We start from the raw sequence: 23,982 nt of genomic DNA on the forward strand, positions 1-23,982 counted from the left end.
TGATGTTTTGGAATAATTACTTTTAATTTTCTTGAATTTCTGTCATTCCTTTTCTCTGGGTAAGGAATTCACAAAAAGCAGTTGGTATGGGCTAAATTATGTGCCTCCTCCCAATTCATATGCTGAAGTCTTAACAGCTAGTACCTCAGAATGTGACTGTATTTGGAGACAGGGTCTTTTGAGAGGTAACTTTGAATGAAGTTAAATGAAGTCATGAGAGTGGGCCCTAATCTAGTATGTCCTTATAAGAAGAGGAAATTTGGACACAGACATGTACAGCACAGAGGAAAGGACACGTGAAGACAGGGAGAAACCAGCCATCTACAAGACAAGGATAGAGTCCACAGAAGAAATCAACCATGTCTCACAGCTCAATCACAGACTTCTAGCCTCCAGAACTGTGACAAAATAAATATCTAGTTTAAGCCACCCAGTCTGTGGTGGTTTATTATGACAAACTGCTACAAGCAATACTCAGGATTTTGCTTCATTAGCCCTAGAAATCTCCTGCTTGGTTTGGTCAACCATTAAGCAGGTACACGTGGAATGCTTATTGGGTTTGACAAATTTGTCACAAATTCCAAATTTTAAAAATATAAGGTTTCACCCAGCCAGAGTGGCTCAGTGGTTGAGCATCAACCCATGAGGTCACCGGTTTGATTCCCTGTCAGGGCACATGCTTGGTTGTGGGCTTGATCCCCAATAGGGGGCTTACAGGAGGCAGCCTATCGGTGATTCTCATCATCGATGTTTCTCTCCCTCTCCCTTTCTCTCTCTAAAAAACCAATAAAAACATATTTTTTAAAAATATAAGGTTTCAATAGAAAGTAAAAACAGGTTAATTATTCCCATAACACCAATTTTCACCATGTTCTTAGAGTTCCACTCTATTCTGTTAGAAAAGAAGTTGTGGTGTAATAGGAAAACACCCAAAAAAGTCAATGGATTCTAGGTGTCCCCCCCCCAATAAATTGAGAATTTAGTTTCTCAGTCTTCCCAGCTCTTAAAGGCTTTAATCTGATAAGATGGAAGGCTGTGAATTTATTTTCATTGAGTGCCTAACATAAGTCAGGCACTGTTGTAGGCCATGGGGATACAGCAATAAAATAGACAAAATCCTTACCTTCATATGGCTTTCATTCTAGCGAGAGAAGACAATGAGCAAATAATATATTGAATTAAATGGTAGTGCGTACAAAGGAGAAACGGGAAAGAGGAAACAAAGGACAAAAGTAAAAATTACTAGAAGCAGTTTTTCATGCCACGCTAAAAGGGGATAAGGATTGGGAATTCAGGAATTCCAGTGTGAAAAGGCCTGGGGACTCGTTGCGTGCGCGTGCGCACTGTGTCTCTGAGGACAGGGACTTCGGCGAATCTCCGAAGCGCATGCTCCCGGCTCGCGCGTGCACGAGCCTCGCGAGCCGAGGAGGCACAGCCGGCGTCCAGGGCGGTTGGTATCTCGAGGTGGTAAAGGTGACTGGAGGTGACTTGGGGGAAAGCGCGCGACGAAAGTATGATTCCAGGAGCTCGTCTAACACCAGAAGGGTCGTGACGCCCGCTCCGGGCCAGCTTTCCGGAGGCGGCTGCGCAGGGGCGCCTGGAGGCCCCGGTCTCCCTTCGCCGCGGGCGCGCACGTCGGGGCGGGCCTGGTTTAGGGTTGGGCGTCAGGGGAGGGGCGGGGCGGAGGCTGAGCCTGGGGGAGGGGCCTAGGGCCGCGGCCCCGCCCCTCAGAGCTTTGCGTTGCCGTAGAAATAATCAGATCTGCATTTATAGCTCCGATTTTCCCGGGTTTGAAAATCCAGCCCACCGCCTGAGAGAGGTCTAGACTACGCTGCTCTCTTACCTTTGAAGAAGCGCTAGGACCTTTAATTGCACCATAATCTTAAATTTTTCTTTTTTTACTGGGAGAAATTTTAAAAATCCAGGTCAGACAGCTCCCTACATCATTGTTATTGCCGAGGTAGTTTGTAGCCATTGTAAAGACCAAAAGAGTATTAACACAAAAGGATATTAATAAACGTCTGAAAACTTTTTATCAAAGTAAACTAAAATAATTCTGAAAGGCTTATAATGAAAAGGAATTTTACTGCCTTAACCTTTCCCATTCCCAGTCTCTTTCCCTTGAGGTTACCTCCACTTAACTATAATAATAATAATAATAATAATAATTAATAATCTCTTAATGCCCATTTCTCCTTCATACAATAATTTGTCTTTATTTCATCCTGTTCCTTCACCTTCTTATTACAGTGTCTTAGTACTTTATTATGAGTTTTTCTAAAAGTCATGGTTATTGTGTAATGTATAAATGTTATGAAACTAGCTTGGAGTTTTGTGTGTGAATAATTTCTAGCTAATGTTAGTGGAATTTGGGCATCTGTTTTTGGTAAAGTGATTAGAATTTTGAACACTATCTTCATGGGTCAACTTCAAATGTGATTATGATTTCACTTCAGGGCATGTGGGATTTAGATGGGGTCAGTGAAAATTATGAAATTATCAGAGCTGCTTTGGATGTTAAGTCCATTGCATCAAACCTGAGCTGTGTGATCTGCCTAGAGATCAGAGCTGTCATTTGTTTTGTTTTGTTTTACAGTGTGGTTTTAATAGAAATTTCATTTACGTCAAGGGTATTTTTTATAATGCCTCAGAAAAATGGGTAATGCTGTGTAACCCCGAAGCTTTCATATGTGTGTGTTTTTGTTTTATTTTTCTCCCAAAGGCCATTATTTACAGTCACAAAAGGATACCGTTGCCTGGCATTCTCACCAGTTTTCTACCTGCCATGATCAAGTGCTTGTCAGCTGAAGTACAAGCCAAATTGCGTTCTGGTTTGGCCATATGCTCCTTAGGCCAATGTGTGGAGGAGCTTGCCCTCAACAGTATTGATGCCGAAGCAAAATGTGTGGCTGTGAGGGTGAATATGGAAATCTTCCAAATCCAAGTGATAGACAATGGATTTGGGATAGGGAGCGATGATGTAGACAAGGTGGGAAATCGTTATTTCACTAGTAAATGCAACTCCTTACAGGACTTGGAGAACCCAAGGTTTTATGGTTTCCGAGGGGAGGCCTTGGCCAGTATAGCTGACATGGCCAGTGCTATGGAAATTTCATCCAAGAAAAATGGGACAATGAAAACTTTTGTGAAACTGTTTCAGAATGGAAAAGCCCTGAATGCCTTTGAAGCTGACTTGACTAGACCAAGTGCTGGGACAACAGTAACAGTATATAACCTATTTTATCAGTTACCTGTAAGGAGGAGATGCATGGATCCGAGACTGGAGTTTGGGAAGGTTAGGCAGAGGATCGAAGCTCTCTCACTCATGCACCCTTCCATTTCTTTCTCTTTGAGAAATGATGTTTCTGGTTCCATGGTTCTTCAACTCCCTAAAACCAAAGACATATGTTCCCGATTTTGTCAAATTTATGGACTAAGTAAGTCCCAAAAGTTAAGAGAAATAAATTTTAAATATAAGGAGTTTGAACTTAGTGGCTATATCAGCTCTGAAGCCCATTACAATAAGAATATGCAGTTTTTATTTGTGAACAAAAGGCTAGTTTTAAGAACAAAGTTGCATAAACTCATTGACTTTTTATTAAGGAAAGAAAGTATTATATGCAAGCCAAAAAATGGCTCTGCCAGTAGGCAAATGAATTCAAGTCCTCGGCATCGGTCTCACCCAGAACTCCATGGGATATATGTAATCAATATACAGTGCCAGTTCTGTGAATATGATGTGTGCATGGAGCCAGCAAAAACTCTGATTGAGTTTCAGAACTGGGATACTGTTTTGGTTTGCATTCAAGAAGGAATGAAGATGTTTTTAAAGAAAGAAAAATTATTTGTGGAATTGTCAGGTGAAGACATTAAGGAATTAAGTGAAGATAATGATTTTAGTTTATTTAGTGCTACTTTTCAGAAGCATATGTCTTCTGATGAGAAGTGTGACAGAGTCAGTTTCCAAGAAGCATGTAATAATATTTTGGATTCCTGTGAAATGTTTAATTTGCAATCAAAAGCTGTGAAAAGAAAAGCTACAGAAAACATAAACACACAGAATTCTAGGAATTCAGAAGCGATCAGAAAACAGACAAATGATTCATTTTTGTATACTTATGAATCTGATGGTCCAGGTCATAGTAAAATGACAGAGTCAACTTTACAAAACAAAGATAGCTCTTGTTCAGAATCAAGGGTCTTAGAACAAGAGAGACCTGAAGTGTCAGAATCAGGAGAAAATGAGAAACATAAAAAATATTGCTTGGAACTTAACTCTTTAGAAAATCCATGTGGAACCAATTCAGAAATGCCTGCAAGCCCTTTTCAGACATTAGATCACTTTGAGGAGAGTGGAGATCTAGAAATACAGAAAGCAAGTACTACTGTTAATGACATGGCTGCTGACATCCTGAAAAAGAACAGAATTCAGATTCAACTAGAGACATTTAAAGGTGCTACTGAAATGGGATGCCAACCTCTGCCTTCTGAGACAACATTACTGAGAGTACATGGTGCTCAGGGGGAGGAAGAGAAAAGAAAAAAAGAACCTAGTAATTGTGGAAGAAATGTTTTTAGTTATGGACAAATTAAACTGTGTTCCACTGGCTTTATAACTCATGTGGTACAAAATGAGCAAACTGAAACAGAACATTTATTTAAAAATTGTGTTCGACCTGGTCCTGTGAGTGCCAAAGAAACACTTGGAAATAGAACATGCCATTCAGTTGAGACTCCAAACATCAAAGATTTAACCAGCACTTTAAGTACAGAATTTGCTCAATTGTCTAACAAAAAATTGTGCAGAACAAATATAAGTTCTAGGCTAGAGAACAAACCTATTCCAACTTACAAAAATTTTGCTATTTTGCAGGATGGTAGTAAAAAATCACACACAGGTGGCTTATTACTGGACACATCTTCTTTCTCTTGGTGTAGGCATGTTTCAAATGATAGTAAGAGAAAAGATAAGTTGATTGGTTTATCCAGACCCATAGCCCCTAAGAAGCTAAGCTTAAATCCACAACTAGGATCTTTAGAGAAGTTTAAGAGACAATATGGGAAGGTTAAAAATCCTCTGAATACAGAAGTGGAGGAAAATAATAATTTTGAAATCACTACCAATCTCAGTCCTCAAGTTGAACCTGACATTCCATGTAGAGACAAAAACCACATAGACAACTCTGGTATGTGTAAAATCACTACTATGGAACATAATGATTCAAATAGTAGTTGTCAACCTATAAGTCACATCCTTTATTCGGGAAATTTTCCATTCTCCAAGGAAGAAGACTGTTTAGAACAGCAGATGCCTGGCTCAAGAGAAAGTCCTGTAACTCTAAAGGATCTATGCCATTTGAACAGAAAACCTTTGGATATTGAGAAATCACCTGAGTCACTAGCTTCTAAATTATCCAAAATGAAAGGTTCTGAAAGAGAGACTCAAATAATGGAGATGAGTCATTTTATTGAACGTCCACAATCAGATTCCAGTAGAAAAGCCAGTGACTTATGCAGTGGGTTATCCCTAGATGCTTGTATGTTATTTCAAAATGAGCATAAAAACACAGAGAGTATCATCCTCCCAATGCCAGACTCTGTCACACCGGATAATTCCTTCAATAAAGATAGTGAAGCATATTCTAACAATACAACAGAGAACTCTGTGATACCAGAAACAAGTTTGGTAGTTCACTATAATAGCGCTGCACTTAGTAAAGACTCAGATGTTCTTACAGTTTCAGAACAACAGACGGGAAGTCCTAACTCTCCCAGTAGAATGTTAATGAGTCACAAGGACGATTCCACAGCCAACCCAAATGGAACTTGTTTTCAGAGCGAGGAATCTATAGCAACTTGTCCTGAAAATGAAGAGTCAAACACATGTTCTTTGGATTGGCAACAGCATTTTGATGTAGCCCTGGGAAGAATGGTTTACATTAACAAAATAACTGGACTTAGCACATTCATTGCTCCTACTGAGGACATTCGGGCTGCTTGTACGAAGGACCTGACAACCGTGGCTGTGGATGTCATACTTGAGAATGGTAAGTATAATATATGTTCATGGCATGAAATGCTTTTGAAGGTTATCTCAGCAGATGGAACATTTTAAACTTTAATTATAAAACATGTTTTATGGTATATGAAGATTCTCTAGGCCCAATACTATTTAAATCTAGCAATACAAAGAAAGCCTTACAGAATGGAAGTGTACATATATGTGTCTATGGGTATGTATATGTATAAGAGGGTGAGACAGTTTTGTTTTTGGAATATATTTTATTGATTTTTTACAGAGAGGAAGGGAGAGGGATAGAGAGTTAGAAACATCGATGAGAGAGAAACCTCAATTCAGCTGCCTCCTGCACACTCCCTACTGGGGATGTGCCTGCAACCAAGGTACATGCCCTTGACCAGAATCGAACCTGGGACCCTTGAGTCCATAGGCCGATGCTCTATCCACTGAGCCAAACTGGTTAGAGCAGTTTTTAATGAAATGGTATTAATAGTAGAGAAGGTCCACTATCCTTCTCTAGTCCGCTTTCTCCTCTCTCCCAAACTCAACTCTAGAAATTTAAAGGCACCTGCAATGCCAGTATTGCTCTCTGCAGCTCCCAGGTAAACAGCCAGAAGGATCCTGTCATCATCCTAGGTTTTCAAGTAAAATCTATGGTTCATTACTGTACTATATATGTTTTTGTTATTGTTTTTTTGTGGGGTTTTTTTAGAAAATAGGACTTGACCATAAATTTTCTGAAATCTAGGTTAAATAAGTGCTTTCATAAATATACTTTTCAAATGCACTCGATTATAATGCATGTGCTAATCCACTTGACCTGTTTATTGTGTAAGTAGCTGTTATCAGGCTTTTAGATCATACCACAGGGCTACATCAGAGCCTAGACTAGGACTCTGAGTTCTCAGGTCTAAGTCAACATTAAAAGTGACGTCGTTTTGGCAGTATGTTTAGAGCCAGATGTTGGGAGATAGTAAAGCTGACTCCCATCTGGCGATACGCTTGGTTTTGCATTAGGAGGATAAACATTTAGTGTGCATCTGAATTAAAAGTCTTGAATGTTGCAAAAGAACGCAATTACATGAATGTAATCGCAAATTATAATTTATCTTTAGGATTAATCTCTCTGGCAGGCGACTCTGATTTAAGATTAAATTAGACCTTTATTTTTCAATGGGTTGGGGTTTTTTTCCTTGTGAATAAAATAATCATTGTAATAACTTTCAAAGTATTAAATAGGAGAAAACCCCTTTCTTTCAGTATGCTCCTGAGACTATCAGGTTGCTCTTAAAGTCACATGTGTTTTTCAATCTATGTAGTTTTATATCCTGATTTATACTGAGTGTTTATTAGAGGTAAATCTAAGGAACTGGCACCTCATCTTCCTGGAATATAACTGCTTCTGATATGGTAATAAAAAATAACTGGGTTACATTAAACTGAGATGGCTGTTGCTAAACAAAGGCAGAAATCTTGGTTGGCTGCCATACTCAACATAAGCATCTGCTCCTGTTAAATACATCTAGATGTTTTAAAAAAACACTTCAACCTATTAACTTTCTGGATTAGCAAGTCTTTTAATGAACTTTTGAGGGTCATGTTGACCCAGAATTTCATAATGAAAAATAAAGTATTTTGGATACAGAAACGAGTTCCATTAAAAGATAGCTCCAAAGCACCCTCCATTTCTAGAAATGGCTGAGGTATATATAGCAGGATATTAGGACATTGTTGAACCATACATAAAACCATAAGATGAATTGTTAAGAGGTAAGTTTAATTGTACAGAAGAGAAGATATATAAAGGTAATTTTAAGGAGTTATCTCAAGTCGCCAAACCCTGGCAGTATTTCTCTTTAAAATGTTTTTAACTTTGCAACTTTATTTCAGTTCCTACTTTAATTTTTATCATTCTGAATTAATCTCTCTCCAGTATTTGTCCAACAGATTTATCTTTTTGAAATAATAGTTTCATAATGTTTTGCCCCTGTTCAAAAACTGTCAAATTCAGCATTGTTTCTAAAACACAAATCTGATCAGTCTTCAGAAAGGAAGGTAGATTTGGAGCCAGATTTTACTGGATTTTGGAGTTTAAATTGAGGAATTTTCATTCATTCATTTATTCGTTCATTTATTGATTATCCACACAGTGCTAGGCCCTGCCAGATTGTAGATTAACCGACTTTGCTTCTAGGAGTTCACAGTCTATTAGAGAAGATAGCTGTCTAAATACAATTAGATGAGATAAATGTTATAATAAATATATGTATTGGGATAAGAGACATAAATTGGGGATTTGTGAAGATTGTACTCAGTAGTGAAGGATGATAATTAAGTACCACTATATGTTTAATACAGTGTTTCTCAACTGTGGCACTAGTGACATTTTGGACCAGATCATTCTGTCTGATATATTGTATAGGGTATTAGCAGCATTCCTAGCCTCTACCTGCTAGATGCCAGTGGTACCCCTCACCCAAGTTGTGACAGCCAAAACTGTCTTAAGATATTGCCATATGTCCCCATGCAAAACTGCCCCCACTGAGAATCAGTGATCTATTTTAGATCCACGTTCTGTCTGGTATAGATGGATAATGGGACTAAGCAGTAAGGTAGATTACTAAATTCATTAAGGAACTTTGACTCTCAATCTGGTATTTAGTAGTCTGCCTCCTTATGTCTTGATTCAGTTTGTGCAGAAAGAGATTCTATGTAACTTAATTTTTAATAGTTTATTCTTTGAGTTCAAATGTATAGGTTTTTCTTTTTTACATTTAGGATCTCAGTACAGGTGTCATCCTTTTAGAAGCGACCTTGTTCTTCCCTTCCTTCCTAGAGCTCGGGAAGAGAGGACGGTGATGAGACAGAATAACAGAGGTAGGGGCAATAACAGAGATTGCTGGAATACCTAGTATATAATGTACCACCTAACTTAAAAAAAAGAAAAAAAAGCAGGGTTGTATTATTAAGCTTGATCAGTGTCAGCTGTGCCTTGCTGGAACCAGGAATGCCCCATGGTCCTATTTCACAGCAAAACTAAGTAATTCAGTGCATGCATGTAGATCAGAAATTACTTTTCCAGACCTGATGTTAATACTGGATGATAATGCAGTCTATGGTATCTTGTGACTGAGAAATTGTTTATTGTTAAATATTGGAGTTGTGCTCCATATTGTGGTAGTTTTGTATAAGCAAAACTCTTATTTTTGTAAAAAGCTACAGACATTTGTTATTTTCTTTGTTTCTAAAAATAGATAAGGTATATAGTTCTTTTACCAAAGGGAGTGAGGCTACTAATTTGAACCAGTTTCTTCTGAACTTGTATTCTGAAATATCTCTTGAAAATAAGTTGGAGAAAAAGCTATAATGCCAGAAGATACAGTCATCAACTCCAGTTTAGAAAGTAACAGTTCAAAACAATTTAGAGATATAGCAAACACTGAGCCTTTGCAGCATGTTGGAGCAATGTGTGTGATCTTTGGTCATGAGGCTGCACCACAGCAAATATGAGATGCCACTCACCTTTTTCCCTGAGGCTCTTGATACCAACTGTACCTGTCCCTTTTGCACTAGATACTGTGGACGATGCTGTTGGTAGCGAATCGCTTCAGTCTTTGTTCTCAGAATGGGACAATCCAGTATTTGCCCGTTATCCAGAGGTGGGTCTGCAGCAGTCTTTCTTTGCTTGTTATTTTAAAATTAGAATTTTATTTCATTTCATTTTTAAAAAATTTATCTTTATTGTTAAAAGTATTACAGATGTCCAGCCTCTCCCCCCATTGAACCCCTTAGAATTTTATTTAAGTTGGGTATGGGCATGACTGACTATACTAATTTGAAATTATTAATGGAAAGTGGGTATGTTTCCAAGTAATTTATTTGGAAATTAATGTAAAAAGGAGGAATCAGAATTTATAGCATTTGGGGAACTCAGCTTTAAGTTTGAATTAAACATATGTAATCAGTGTGGGAATAGTGAAAGTGTTTACCACTCTTAAAAACCCTGACTTGTAGCTATGGCGGAGTATTTAGGATGGTAATAATTTATTTATCATTAAATAAAGTAGTGACTCTTTTACTGGAGGAACAGTTCATCGTGTATGTTCTCTTTTCAGTGGGTTATCACAGAATGTACTTTGTGCGTTATAATGAGGGTGTAGAATACATGAGCATTTAATTATTGATTCTTCAGCGAAGATGTCATTAAGTACTTGATTATGGAGCCTAGGTAAATTGTTATTCTGAAATGTTGGTGTTTGTCAGTAATTTTGGTCATAGAGCCTTTTGAATTCCTGTAAATTCTCTGAATTCAACCCACCTCTAGTAGACTCTATGAAAAATGAATGTTTTTAAGGCACTTTGAGATCTTTGGTCAAACAGTTCTACAGACATGACAAAATTTAAATTTAAATGATATTGTGTTGTGTCTTTCTAGGTTGCTGTTGATGTAAGCAGTGGTCAGGCTGAAAGCCTAGCAGTTAAAATTCACAACATCTTGTTTCCTTACCGTTTCACCAAAGACATGATTCATTCCATGCAGGTAAAAGGTTGACTTTGAAATCTCATTATTTGTATATAAGCCCTAAGTTAGACTAACTCTTGTGAAATTGGGTATAATTTAATGATGTAGACCACCCGGGTCAAAGCACATGTGTTTTTTTTAAATCTTACTGGAACTTTATCATGAGAAGAAAAAGAAAAGGACTAAAATTAATTACAAAGAAAAAGATGTCTTTAGTAGTGTGAGCAAGTTTGGAGGGATGAATGATGAATTCAGGTTCAGTTTCAGGTTTATATAGACTTTATATTTTGACAATAATTTATAAAGCAACCAAGTACTGCAGAGACATTATCCTTAAATATGCAACAATGTCCCTTTTTAAACAACCCTCAATAGTGTGAGGCTACAAATGACATGGTAGTTGAGGAGTTCCATTAACAAGAGGGGTCTCTTGTCTCATCTGCTAGATTGCCCTCCCTCTACACCACTCTCTATCTCCTTGTTTTCAGGAAACAAATTAGGAGGTAGAAAAATCCAGGTAAACTCCTAACCTGGCATGTTTGACCTGGTATCAGAGCAAACACTTGATCCAGAAATAGGCCCTGGGGTAGGGGTATAGATTAGGCATTGTGGGGGGAGCCTTGTCAGTACCTGAACAGAAAGGAGCACCAAGGCCTAAAGCCACAGGTGGCTTTTTCACTTACTGCTTTTATGACCTAGCTCTTCCAAAATGCTTTTCCTTGCTTTTGTATACATTTTTAAAATTTATTTCAGCTCTATTTGTTAGCAGTCTCTGGTCATATTAATAATTCTCTGGTTATATGACCCATTAAGAAGAGTCATTCTGTTGGGAACATTTCAGGTCTAATGCTAAAGATTTTTGTAGCATATCCCTCTTAGATGCCTCAGTCTGTGTTCCCTTTATGTCTTCTGATCACTCCTTTTATCCTTCCTGGTCACTCCCTCAGGTTCATCAGCACCTAGCTCAGTCTTAGATATGAAAGTTATAATGCAAACAACTCTAAATTAAGTACAGTTTTGTCTCTTTCTATACAAATAAGCCTCTATTTTTATTTATCGTTGTACCGTTTATTTCAATGTATGGCAGGTTCTCCAGCAAGTGGATAACAAGTTTATTGCCTGTTTAATGAGCACTAAGACTGATGAGATTGGTGAGGCAGGTAAGAATGGAGTTTAGCCTTGACTATTAACCAGCTGCTCTTCTGACAGACTCCTCTTATGGTTAATACACACAGACACACACACACACACAGAGACAGACACACACAGACTCACAGACACACACACAGACACACACACACACGGACACACACACAGACACACACACACAAACAGACACACATACACACAGACACACACAGACACAGAGACACACACAGACACACACACAGACAATTCCATTGCAGTGACTTGGAAAGATTAGGGAAAACAAATCTAAATTAATATTGTGGAATGATATTTTTTTTTCCTGGAATGTTAGTTTTAAAACCCATTTAGTTTTATAAACACACACATACATATATAAGACATACATATATAAACTACATGTTAAGCTATTAAACAGTAGTTACTTTGGGAGTGAGAATGGGAGTGGGAAAAGGGGGAATTTCATGTTTTACTTTTTAAAATATTTTGTATTGTTTAACTTTTAAATAATGATTTTTGTTTTTTTAATCCTCACCCAAGGATATTTTTGCATTGATTTTTAGAGAGAGTAGAAGAGAGAGGGAAAGACAGAAATATCGATGTGAGAGAAACACATCGATTGGTTGCCTCCTGCACACGTCCTGACCAGGGACTGGGCCAGGGAGGAGCCTGCAACCTAAGTACGTGCCCTTGACCAGAATTGAACCCGGGACCCTTTGGTCTACAGGCCAGTGCTCTATCCACTGAGCCAACCCGGCTAGGCTAAATAATGTTTTAATATATTCCTGTTACAATAATAGAAAATTTAGCCCAATCTGTGTGGCTCAGTGGTTGAGTGTTGACCCATGCACTAAGAGGTCGCCAGTTTGATTCCTAGTCAGAGCACATGCCTGGGTTGTGGGCTTGATCCCTAATAGGAGGCAGTGGATTAATGTTTCTCTCTCATCAATATTTCTCTCTCTCTCTCTCCCTTCCTATCTCTAAAAATCAATATAAACATATCTTTTTAAAAAAGAAAGTTTATATAATGAACTATACTAGGTTTGTAAAAAGTTAAATACAATCTCCTGGTGACTGCTTTAATAAAACAATAATAGTTTGTAAGTCCTAGTAACTCATTCAATAAATATTGAGTGCCTTTTGTATGCCCAGAACTGTATTAGGCCCTAGGGATACAATGGGGGGGGGGGGGGGGAATACATGCAGGAGAAACAGATAATTACAGAAATCCTATATAATAAAAGCCCAGCGACCAGATGGCGGAACGACCAGAATGACCAGTTGACCAGTCGCTATGATGCGCACTGACCACCAGGGGGCAGCAGCTCAACACAGGAGCTGCCCCCTGGTGGTCAGTGCGCTACCACAGTGGGAGTGCCGCATGGCTGACTGGGATGAGCGGCTGCTCCTGCTGCAAACCCCGGGCCAATGGGTAGGAACCCGGGCTGCGATCATCGCCTCCTCACCCCAGGATCCTCCTCCTTGCTCCCTGCCGCACAGGCCACGCAGCACCCCCACTGCTGCCGGGCTCACAGTGCTGACCCTGGAGGCTGGGAGGCGGTTCGTGGCCACTGTGGGATGAAGACCAAAATTATCCGTTCAATTTTATGACAGCAGAAGTCAGGAACTCAAGTGAAAACTGTTTCAGAGATAGGGGAGGATGCTGATGGAGACTGCAAGGAGAGACTCAAAAATCTGTGACATGGCCCTAGCTGGTTTTGCTCAATGGATAGAGTGTCAGCCTGCGGACTGAAGGATCCCAGGTTTGATTCCAGTTAAGGACATGTGCCCAGGTTGCAGACTCGATGCCCAGTAGGGGGCGTGCAGGAGACAGCTGATCAATGATTTTCTCTCATCATTGATGTTTCTAATTCTCTCTCCTTCTCCCTTCCTCTCTGAAATCAATAAAAATAAATACATTTTTAAAAATCTGTGACATGAAAGAGGGACTGAAAGGGTGAGGGTGAGAAAAGGCTTTTTCCTTAAATATATTTTTATTGGTTTCAGAGAGGAAGGGGAGAAAGTGATAGAAACATCAATGATGAGAGAGAATCATTGATTGGCTGCCTCTTGCACACCCGACACTGGGGATCAAGTCCACAACCCAGGCATGTGCCCTGACCAGGAATCGAATTGTTACTTCCTGGTTGACAGGTCAACACCCAACCACTGAGCCATGCCAGGCGGCTTTTTTCTTCTCTTTTCTTTTTCAATATTTTTATTGATTTCAGAAAGGAAGCGAGAGGGAGAGAGAGATAGAAACATCAATGATGAGGAAAAAAAAATCATTGATCAGCTACCTCCTGCATGCCCCCTACTGTGGATCGAGCCCACAACCCGGGGAATTGAATCGTTACCTCCTGGTTCATAGGTCAATGTTCAATCACTGAGCTACACTGGCTGGGCTAGATAATATATTTTCCTAAATAAAAATGTGTTTTGCCCTGGCTGGTTTGGCTTAGTGGATAGAGCGTCGGCTTGTGGACTGAAGGGTCCCAGGTTCAATTCCGGTCAAGGGCACATGCCTGGGTTGTGGGCTCTATCCCTGGTAGGGGGCATGCAGGAGGCAGCCAATCAATGATACTTTCTCATCATTGATATTTCTGTCTCTCTCTCTCTCCCTTGCTTGTTGAAATCAATAAAAATATATATATTTTAAAAATGTGTTTATTGTTGCTCATGAATGCCAAAAGCAACCTATACCTATAACTGATATTTTAATATCTGCCCATATTTTTGTAATGAATAAATATGTTATTGTTTTAAATTATAGTGAAATTATCATATATCGGCATTTTTAATGGAATGTTTCCACCTACAGTAAAATAGTTTTTCAGTTATGATACCCTGAAGAATAAAGATTCATTCATTTATTCTGTAAACAATTATTGAGTGCCTATTATGTACCTAACTGCTGTTACACATGCTAGAAATATGACAGAAGTCCTTGCCCATATGAAACTTGTATTGTGTTGGAATATTAAAAGTACAGCTTCCAGCATTAGCAAATTACCTTAATATATTCTGCTTCATTCAGGAATGAAAAAGGTTGTGAACACTATTGTAGACTATAAACATTCCTCCGGAGTCAGGTACAGGATTGATTTTTTAGGGTCACTGGCTCTTGGTAATTCACATTGGCTCTAGTTTTAAAATTCGAGGGCACTCCCTCACAATTTATTAATTTCATTGTCTTGCCCCATACAGGATGTTCAGTATTCATCACAACCAGCTGCAACTCCTCCTATCCTCAAAGGAGTTTACAATTCAACTTTTTGGGGCCTGTTCCTGTGTTTGAACATGCTGTCAGAAAAATTTTTTCCTTTTTTCTTTAAGCCTTAAGCTCTCATGCCATGAATTTGATAGTATCATAGAAACAAGTTTTAAATCTTTAGTTCAGTCTGGGAACTAAATCAGGAGAAAGAGGCATTATCTGTTTTGATCAAATTCAAGAGAACTTTTATTTCAATGTAATACATAGCACTAAACCTCAACCCTTTGGCCAAAAGTTTTAAAATTATAAGCTAAGCCCTAGCCGGTTTGGCTCAGTGGATAGAGCGTTGGCCTGCGGACTGAAGGGTCCTGGGTTTGATTCCCGTCAAGGGCATGTACCTTGGTTGCAGGCTCCTCCCTGGCCCAGGTTCTGGTTGGGGTGTGTGCAGGAGGCAACCAACTGATGTGTTTCTCTCCCATCGATATTTCTCTCTGTCTTTCCCTCTCTCTAAAAATCAATGGAAAAATATCCTCGGGTAAGGATTAAAAAAAAAAATAAGCTAAAAAAGATGTAGTAATATAAGTGAAAATCAGTGGTCTTGTCAATGAGAAAAAGATTAGTTATGTTTGGGGTCAGGACATTCTGCCTCCTCTCTTGCACTTGAGTGTCTAAAGCAGGGGTGGGCAAACTTTTTGACTCGAGGGCCACAATGGGTTCTTAAACTGGACCGGAGGGCCGGAACAAAAGCATGGATGGAGTGTTTGTGTGAACTAATATAAATTCAAAGTAAACATCATTACATAAAAGGGTACGGTCTTTTTTTTTTTTTAGTTTTATTCATTTCAAACGGGCCGGATCCGGCCCGCGGGCCGTAGTTTGCCCACGGCTGGTCTAAAGCCTTGCTACTCAAAGTCTATAAGTAGCATCATCACCTGGGAGTTTATTAGAATTGCAGAAGCTTGTGCCCCACCCCTAACTTACTGAGTGAGAATCTGCATTTTAATAAGATCCGTAGGTGATTCGTATGCCCATCAAAATTTGAGAAGCCTGATTCTAAATCAGGGCAAACCGTGGCTGGTGGACCAGATCCAGCCATTACCTGTTTTTGTATAGCCAGGTAGATAAGAATGGTTTTTAGATGATTAAATATTTGGAAAAAAGACAACAATATTTCTTGGCCGAAACAGGTTTGGCTCAGTGGATAGAGCGTCAGCCTGCGGACTGAAGGGTCCCAGGTTCGGTTCTGGTCAAGAAGGGCATGTACCTGGGTTGCGGGCACATCCCCAGTGGGGGATGTGCAGGAGGCAGCTGATCGATGTTTCTCTCTCATCGATGTTTCTAACTCTCTATCTCTCTCCCTTCCTCTCTGTAAAAAATCAATAAAATATATTTTTAAAAAAAGAATATTTCTTGATACATCAAAATTATACAGCCCTAACTGGTTTGGCTGAGTGGAGAGAGTGTTGGCCCACAGACTAAAGGGTCCCGGGTTCAATTCCGGTCAAGGACATGTACTTTGGTTGTAGGCTCGATCCCCAGTAGGGGACATGCAGGAGGCAGCTGATCGATGTTTCTCTCTCATCAAATGTTTCTAACTCTCTATTCCTCTCCCTTCCTTTCTGTAAAATCAATAAAAATATATTTTAAAAAAATTACACATAAAGTTTTATGGGGACACAGCTACAATATTCACATATTGTCTGTGGCTGCTTTGGTTTCAAAATGAAGAACTGAGTAGTTGTGACAGAAACCGTATGTCCCAAAAACCTAAAATATTTACTCTCCGGTCCTTCACAGAAAAAAATTTTCTGTCCTCTGATCTAAAGTGTAGTAGAATTACATTCTTCATGGGTTCCAGGGTAGCTTGCAAATTAAGGTCAGCTGATTATAATAATGTATTGTTTACTGATCCTTCGTTTTATCAAATTTGAATTAATAAAGCAAAATCAGTTATTTAAAGCTTAAAATGTATGATTAGCCTAGCTCACATGGCTCAGTGGTTGAGCATTGATCTGTGAACCAGGAGGTCACAGTTTGATTCCTGATCAGGGCACATGCCAGGGTTGCATGCTTGATCCCCAGTGTGGGGCGAGCAGGAAGCTGCCGATCAATGATTCTCTCTCATCATTGATGTTTCTCTCTCTCACCCTCTCCTTTCTTCTCTGAAATAAATTTTAATAATATATGTTTAAAAAAATAGATAAATTTGTTGTAGTTATTCCCCATAATTTCATTTATTTTTAGGAACTAAGATACAGTTGTTACTACTCAGTATGTTTCTCTTATGCTCACCTGTTAGTGTGAATTAATTTTTTTCTCCCTCAACACAACATGATTATTTTAATGTTGATCTGATAATTTGAAGCTTCAGTAATCCTTGATAATCTTCTAGGTGGAAATTTGCTAGTCTTGGTGGATCAGCATGCTGCCCATGAGCGTGTCCGTTTGGAGCAGCTTATTATTGGTAAGGATCTTTTTGGGGTTAGAACAGATTTGAGACTCCAGCAGAATTAGTATGACTGAAAGAGTTTTTCTAACTTTGACTGCTGTGAGGAAAATGAATTGTATGTTTGAAAAATTAAGCTGAGCCCTAGCATCAGCCTGTGAACTGAAGGCTCAAGGGTTCAATTCCAAGGGCATGTACCTCCTTTGCAGGCTCCATCCCGGGGGAGGAGGGGGGCACGTGCAGGAGGCAACCACTCCATTGATGTCTCTCTCTCTCTCTCTCTCTCAAAAAAAAATCTCTAAAAAAAAAAAATCAATGGAAAAATATCCTCAGAAGAGGATTAACAAACAACAACAACAAAACCCCACAAAATTAAGCTGAAGTCTTCTGGTTTGCCTTCTTCTATTACTGAAAGAATGTAATAGTTCACTTTACTAATTCAGTCATTAGATCTTACATTGTCAAAGATACATTTGCTGCCCAGCCAGCGTAGCTTAGTGATTGAGTGTCGACTTATGAACTAGGAGGTCACAGTTTGATTCCCAGTCGGGGCACAAGCCTGGGTTGTGGGCTCAATCCCTAGTGTGGGGTGTGCAGGAGGCAGCCAATCAATGATTCTCTCTCATCACTGATGTTTCTATCTCTCCCTCTCCCTTCCTCTCTGAAATCAGTAAAAATATTTTAAAAACTTTTTTTTTAAAAAGATATATTTGCTATATATTTATCATCAACCTTAAGGATTGGGTGTCTAAGGATTACGCTACTTCCGCATGTCATCCAGTACAAATATATGCCCCTCCACATGCCCATGGTAAATGCCCATATCACCTTGATTTACCTTCTTTACAGGTCATCAGGCAGAGACCACCAGTACCTCAGAAGGCCCAATTGTTCTCATTTTAAATTTCGTGTTTGAATAGGTAGTATAAGCAAATAGGTTCAAGTCTGAAAGGCACAAAAGGGAATCTAATAAAGGGTAGTTTTTCTACCCTTGTTCCTCATCCCACCTAGTTTCTGTCCCCAGAGGCATCCAATATCATTCATTTGTTATGTATCCTTCCAAAGGCAATATGTGCTTTTAAATCTTTGCTCCCCATTTTTTCTCATCATGAAGCAGTGTGTTCCCCAACAGGTAAAATATCAGGAAAATCTTCACTCCTGTGGTCAAGTAATAAAAAACCTAATGTCAAAGAGTTAAGTGAGGACCTAGGGAGATATTTTACTCCCTGTTCAGTTTTTCTTGTAAAACGAAGACCCAACTGTTGGAAAAACTCACTTGCTATAGGCCCTGGACCATTTGAGAATAGTACTATTGACTGTCTCTTCAGAGACTGGGAAACCCTTCTGAAGAAATGGGGACGCCTTCTTGAGCCACGGGACTGTATAGTAAACCCATTTAATTTCCTCAGTAATCCACATTATTCACCTCTGGGGATTGACTATCTCCAGGAACATTGCATTGTTCATTTGAATGTAAGATTTAAGTCTTATAGTTCTTATTTTTGAAAATACTGCTAAGATGAAATAGCAGCTGGGTATTTACTAGTTTTACTTTAATAATGGAAATTCAAAGCCTAAAACTACATTAAACACAGTGCTATGCACTGTAGTAATTACATGGGCATGCCTTACCATGTTTCATTTTTATCTGAATCTAGAAGACTTCACTTCCTACTCTTAACCCATTCATCGTTCTCCCAATAGATTCCTATGAGAAACAACAGCCACAAGGCTCTGGTCGGAAAAAATTACTGTCTTCCACTGTAAGTCCTCCACTAGAGATAACAGTGACAGAGGAACAAAGGAGACTCTTATGGTTAGTACCGCCATGAGGATGGGATGTTGATAGTGTAAATATTCACAATCTGTGAGGTGTAAGCATAGCTATTGTTCATTTTTTCACATGAGTCACCTGAGACTAAGAGAGGTTACATGACTTATTCAAGGTCATAACAACGATTAAGTGGTGGAGTAGGCACTCAGATGCAGGTTTTCTGACTCCAGATGCTGTTCTTTCCACTGTATCACAGCTGTTGAGTATAGGATAGAGTTTCCCTGATAAATTTTCCCAGCAGTTGGCCTAGAATAATCTTACCATTTCTTGGAACAGCCAGTGTTTATGCTGTGCTGTTTCTGAAAGCAAAGTTACTGCAGTAATTGCTTCCATTCAGCTTTGCTTTGGTGCATTCTAGAGTCTTCGTTTTCATTATCATAATCATACTGGGAAGAAAGTAAAACACTGGGCCGCAAGGAAGGGGAAAATCATATAGTGAATCACAAGATAGGAAGTTTTCCCACTTCTGGGGGGGGGGGGGGCGAGGGGGGGGACAGATTGTTGGAAATGAAAAAGAGAATTGTCTCTGAATTTATATTTCAGCTTTGGGAATACGCCATTGCCATAAAATCTTTCCCCCTGGGGCATACTTTATATTAGAGGCAGATCCATTTATTTACATCCCGTTAGTCAGGACTTCTTAGTTCCTGGGGCTGCTCATTACCTCCCTGCTTTAATGCTGATTCCAAACACTCTCAGCCCTTTTATTTGTGCCAAACTCCTTCAAGTGCCAGCGTGAGAAGCTAGCAATTGCTCAGTGAAGAATAAAAACTTAGGAACAAGACTTAGTACTAAGTTGATTCTCTCAATGGAAAAGAGGGTGAAAAAAGAAAGATACTGTAATTCAAAAATAAAATAAAATTCTAAACAAATACTCATAAATATGAGAAAACAGTACAACTTATAAAGCTTGTGGCAGCTTTTGAGAAAATATCAGGTATTTGGAACCAGTAGTGAAACATGAATGAAGTAATGATTTTACATTTGAGATTGTCTCTTTAGGTGTTACCACAAAAATCTGGAAGATCTGGGCCTTGGAATTATATTTCCAGATACTAGTGATTCTCTGGTGCTTATAGGAAAAGTACCACTCTGTTTTGTAGAAAGAGAAGCCAATGAACTTCGAAGAGGACGATCTACGGTGACCAAGAGTATTGTGGAGGTAAGGCATAGTTGCAGATGTTAAATTGCTGAGTGATAGTAACCTCTTATTTTGTTTAGAAACTATATTCATGTTTTATTCAGTAAGCATTTATGAAATACCTGCTGTGTGCCAGGTACTAGAGAGCGAAAGATGAGTTAGCTCAAGATGAGGAAGAAGGACATCTAAGTAGTTATAACAATGACATTTGGGCAGAAGTATGTTCAAAAGTGCTATGGCCCTGGCTGATGTGGCTCAGTTAGTTGAGTGTCATCCTGTGCACCAAAAGGTTGCTGGTTCTATTCCTAGTCAGGGCACATGCCCAGGTTGCAGCTCGATTCCCAATGTAGGGGAGGGGGGAGGACAGAGAGGGGAGGGGGGAGGAGGAGAGGGGAGGGGGGAGGAGGGAGAGGGGAGGGGGGAGGAGGAGAGGGGAGGGGGGAGGAGGGAGAGGGGAGGGGGAGGGGGAGGAGGAAGGGGGGAGGAGGGAGAGGGGAGGGACATGTGGGAGGCAGCTGATCAATATTTCTCTCTCATATCAGTGTTTCTCTCCCTCTCTCTTCCTATCTCTTTAAAAATCAATTTTAAAAAATATCTTTATAAGTGCTATGGGCCCTGCTCGGGTAGTTGAGTTGGTTAGAGTGTCATCTCATACGCCAAGGTTTCAGATTTGATCCCCTGTCAGGGTACATACAAGAATCAACCAATGAATGCATAAATCAATGGAACAAGTTGATGTTTCTCTGTTGTCTCTTTTTCTCTCCCCCCGCCACCTTCTCTCTAGAGTCAATAAAAAAAATATATAAGTAAAAATAAAATAAAAAGGAAATGTCTTGTAAAACACCAGGAGCCTGCCAAATACAGAAGAGAGGAGAAGGGCATTCTAAACAGAGGAACAGATATTAGAGATTTGATGCAAATCCTGTGTATAGAGAACTACCAATATAAATGGTTCAATTAAGATATATATGGGGTAGTGGTGGGACTAGATGAGACTAGATAGGTTGTCAAGACTAAATCATAAAGGGATAGCATATTCTGCTCAGTAATTTGCATTTCATCCTATGGGCAGCCATGAAGAAGAGTGAGATACATTTCAGCACAGCATTTTAATATGACTACATGTATGTTATGGTAAAGGTCTGGAAAGCTGCCCCTGGGATGTAGCATTGTGGGAGTTGAAGAGGACCATTACTTCTTACTTTACTTAGGTTTCTTTTTTTCTTTTAAAAAAATGTAATTTATTTTGTCTTTATTGCCTTTTTCCCCCCTCCTTTTCTGTTTTCTATTAGCATTTTCTTCATTTCTCCACTGCCATTGGTTTAGAAGTTAGATTTGCATATTTAACAAAGTTTAGAAGAAATTTGTTTCTCTGTTTTATTCTTAAACCGCACAAAAATCAACCATCACTCCTCTCCCATTTTCCATGTTGTTGTTGCCTATTTTAATTTCACCTTATTTTTAATCTCCCTGGTAGTCATTAATTTTAAAGTCAATATTTATTTAGATTAACCAAAATGTTTAACAGAGTCTTTGTTCACTGTTGCTTCTTGCATCCTACTTTGTGTTCAATTTTTTTTTTTACTGAAGTAAATCTCTTAAAAATTCTTTTGTCTACGAGTCCATTAATGATAATCTGTCTTTGAAAACAACTTTATTTTGCCTTCACACTTGTATAATTGTCTAGCTAAAAACAGAATTCCATATTGTCAGTTATCAGCATTTTGAAAATATTCCATTACTTTTTTTGTGTGATGACAAGGAGATTAATGTCTAGATTATTGAGGGAATGATTTATTCCTTTAGGAGCATAATTTACATCAGAGGCCACTAATCTCAATATTAAATATTAAAGAAATAAAATATTTAATTAAAAACAAAAATCAGATATTAGAGATTTGATTAAATAAATAAATAAATAAAAACAAAAGTCAGTCTTTCCTCCAAACTCAAATAGATACAATATTCCATTACTTCTGACATTCTATTTTTGCTACTAAAGACCATTGTCAATCTAATCATTATTTTGTAGATAAATTGATTTTCTCTCTGGTTTAAGATTTTGTCTTTGGTATTCTGCAGTTTCCCTATGATTTATCTTTGAAAATGAATTTATTTTCATTTCCTTCTTGAGATTCATCATACTTCTTCACTATGGAAAATGTACACTTATTATAATTTCAAACATTGCTTCTCCCTCATTTCTTGTCTCTGAGAAATCCTGTGAGATGTCTACTTGACCTTATCTTTCTCTTTTTCTTTTTTTTTTTAAAAAATATATTTTATTGATTTTTTACAGAGAGGAAGGGAGAGAGATAGAGAGTTAGAAACATCGATGAGAGAGAAACATCGATCAGCTGCCTCCTGCACATCTCCCACTGGGGATGTGCCCGCAACCCAGGCACATGCCCTTGACCGGAATCGAACCTGGGACCCCTCAGTCCACAGGCCGACGCTCCATCCACTGAGCCAAACCAGTTTCGGCGTCTTTCTCTTTTTCATGTCTTTTAACTTTTCTTTCATACTTCCCATTGCTTTATCTCTTTGTGATGTAGTCTGGGAAATTTCCTCACCTTCCAGTGAACTAAATTCTCTTTTCACCTACTATTTAATTAGATGTTTAACTTGTCCACTGAGTTTTTAAAAATTCAATCACTATTTTTTATTTCCAAAATTTTGGTTCTTAAATCTATCAGTTCTTTTTTCATGATATCCCATTTTATTCATTATGGTTCTTACTCCTTCATCTCTAGCACTTTCTGTTTGGAGCACAGGCAAATCCACATCAACTTAGTGTACCATTTTTCTAGAAATCTGAATTACTTTATTAATATATAAAAATAAAAATTAGAAGATATACTTAATGGATAAATTGTGAGATAGGCTGATATGGGAAAGATCTGAGGTAGGCAGAGCAGCTAAGAGGTTATTGCACTGGTTCAAATAGGAGAGGATGAAGATTGGACTAAGTCAGTAGCAGTGATAATGCAGAGGAGGAACATAATTTGGAAGGTAGAATCCAGAGGACCTAGTAAGCAATAGAATATAAAAGAACAGATAAGTAATGATTCTGAGGGTTCTAACTCAGATGACTGGAAGGAGGGTGGTGCCATTGCCAGAAAAAGGAAATAGAGGAGTAGGAGTACTAGTATATCTGTCTGGGGAGTTAGAATCTAAGTCTAGGTTTACTAGTGGATACATTGAATGTCTTCAAATGGGGATGTCCAGTAGATAGGCAGAATTACAGACCTAGCACTTGGGAAAGAAGTCTGGGCTACCCATCTCTATTTGGAAGTTAACAGTATATATATATTTTGATAATATCAGAAGCTGGTAAAGGATCTAAAGCAGTGGTTCTCAACCTGTGGGTCGCCACCCCTTTGGGGGTCAAAGGACCCTTTCATAGGGGTCGCCTAAGACCATCGGAAAACACACATATAATTACATATTTTGTATTAATCACTATGCTTTATGTTCAATTTGTAACAATGAAAATGCATCCTGCATATCAGAGATATTTACATTACGATTCATAACAGCAAAATTACAGTTATGAAGTAGCAACGAAAATAATATTATGAATACCACATGATTTCACTCATTTGTGGAATATAGAGAACAACAAAGACTGATGAACAGGGACAGATCCAAAGACAGAGA

The 23,982-nt window shown here is 38.7% G+C and overlaps 1 protein-coding gene across 6 annotated transcripts in view; it reads left to right on the forward strand.

Moving 5' to 3' along the window:
* LOC139011144 (acylphosphatase-1) overlaps positions 1 to 23,982 on the forward strand; it is a 42,058-nt gene that overhangs the window by 11,368 nt on the left and 6,708 nt on the right. Inside the window, exons 1-9 of one of the 6 annotated variants that reach the window (XM_070416468.1) lie at positions 1,429 to 1,483; positions 2,723 to 6,047; positions 8,798 to 8,896; positions 9,593 to 9,678; positions 10,455 to 10,559; positions 11,629 to 11,701; positions 17,294 to 17,365; positions 19,052 to 19,163; positions 20,184 to 20,343. In XM_070416468.1, the coding sequence (XP_070272569.1) occupies positions 2,786 to 6,047; positions 8,798 to 8,896; positions 9,593 to 9,678; positions 10,455 to 10,559; positions 11,629 to 11,701; positions 17,294 to 17,365; positions 19,052 to 19,163; positions 20,184 to 20,343 (3,969 nt within the window). In that variant the 5' untranslated portion in view covers positions 1,429 to 1,483; positions 2,723 to 2,785. Of the gene's footprint in view, positions 1 to 912; positions 1,484 to 2,722; positions 6,048 to 8,797; positions 8,897 to 9,592; positions 9,679 to 10,454; positions 10,560 to 11,628; positions 11,702 to 17,293; positions 17,366 to 19,051; positions 19,164 to 20,183; positions 20,344 to 23,982 lie in introns of those variants that run through there. The other 5 variants (XM_070416512.1, XM_070416478.1, XR_011471584.1 and 2 more) reach the window with 5 other exon arrangements.

Source organism: Myotis yumanensis, unplaced genomic scaffold (genome assembly GCF_028538775.1).
Source record: "Myotis yumanensis isolate MYYU_CA2020_CCGP unplaced genomic scaffold, mMyoYum1.0.hap1 SCAF_1, whole genome shotgun sequence".
Classification (NCBI taxonomy): domain Eukaryota; kingdom Metazoa; phylum Chordata; class Mammalia; order Chiroptera; family Vespertilionidae; genus Myotis; species Myotis yumanensis.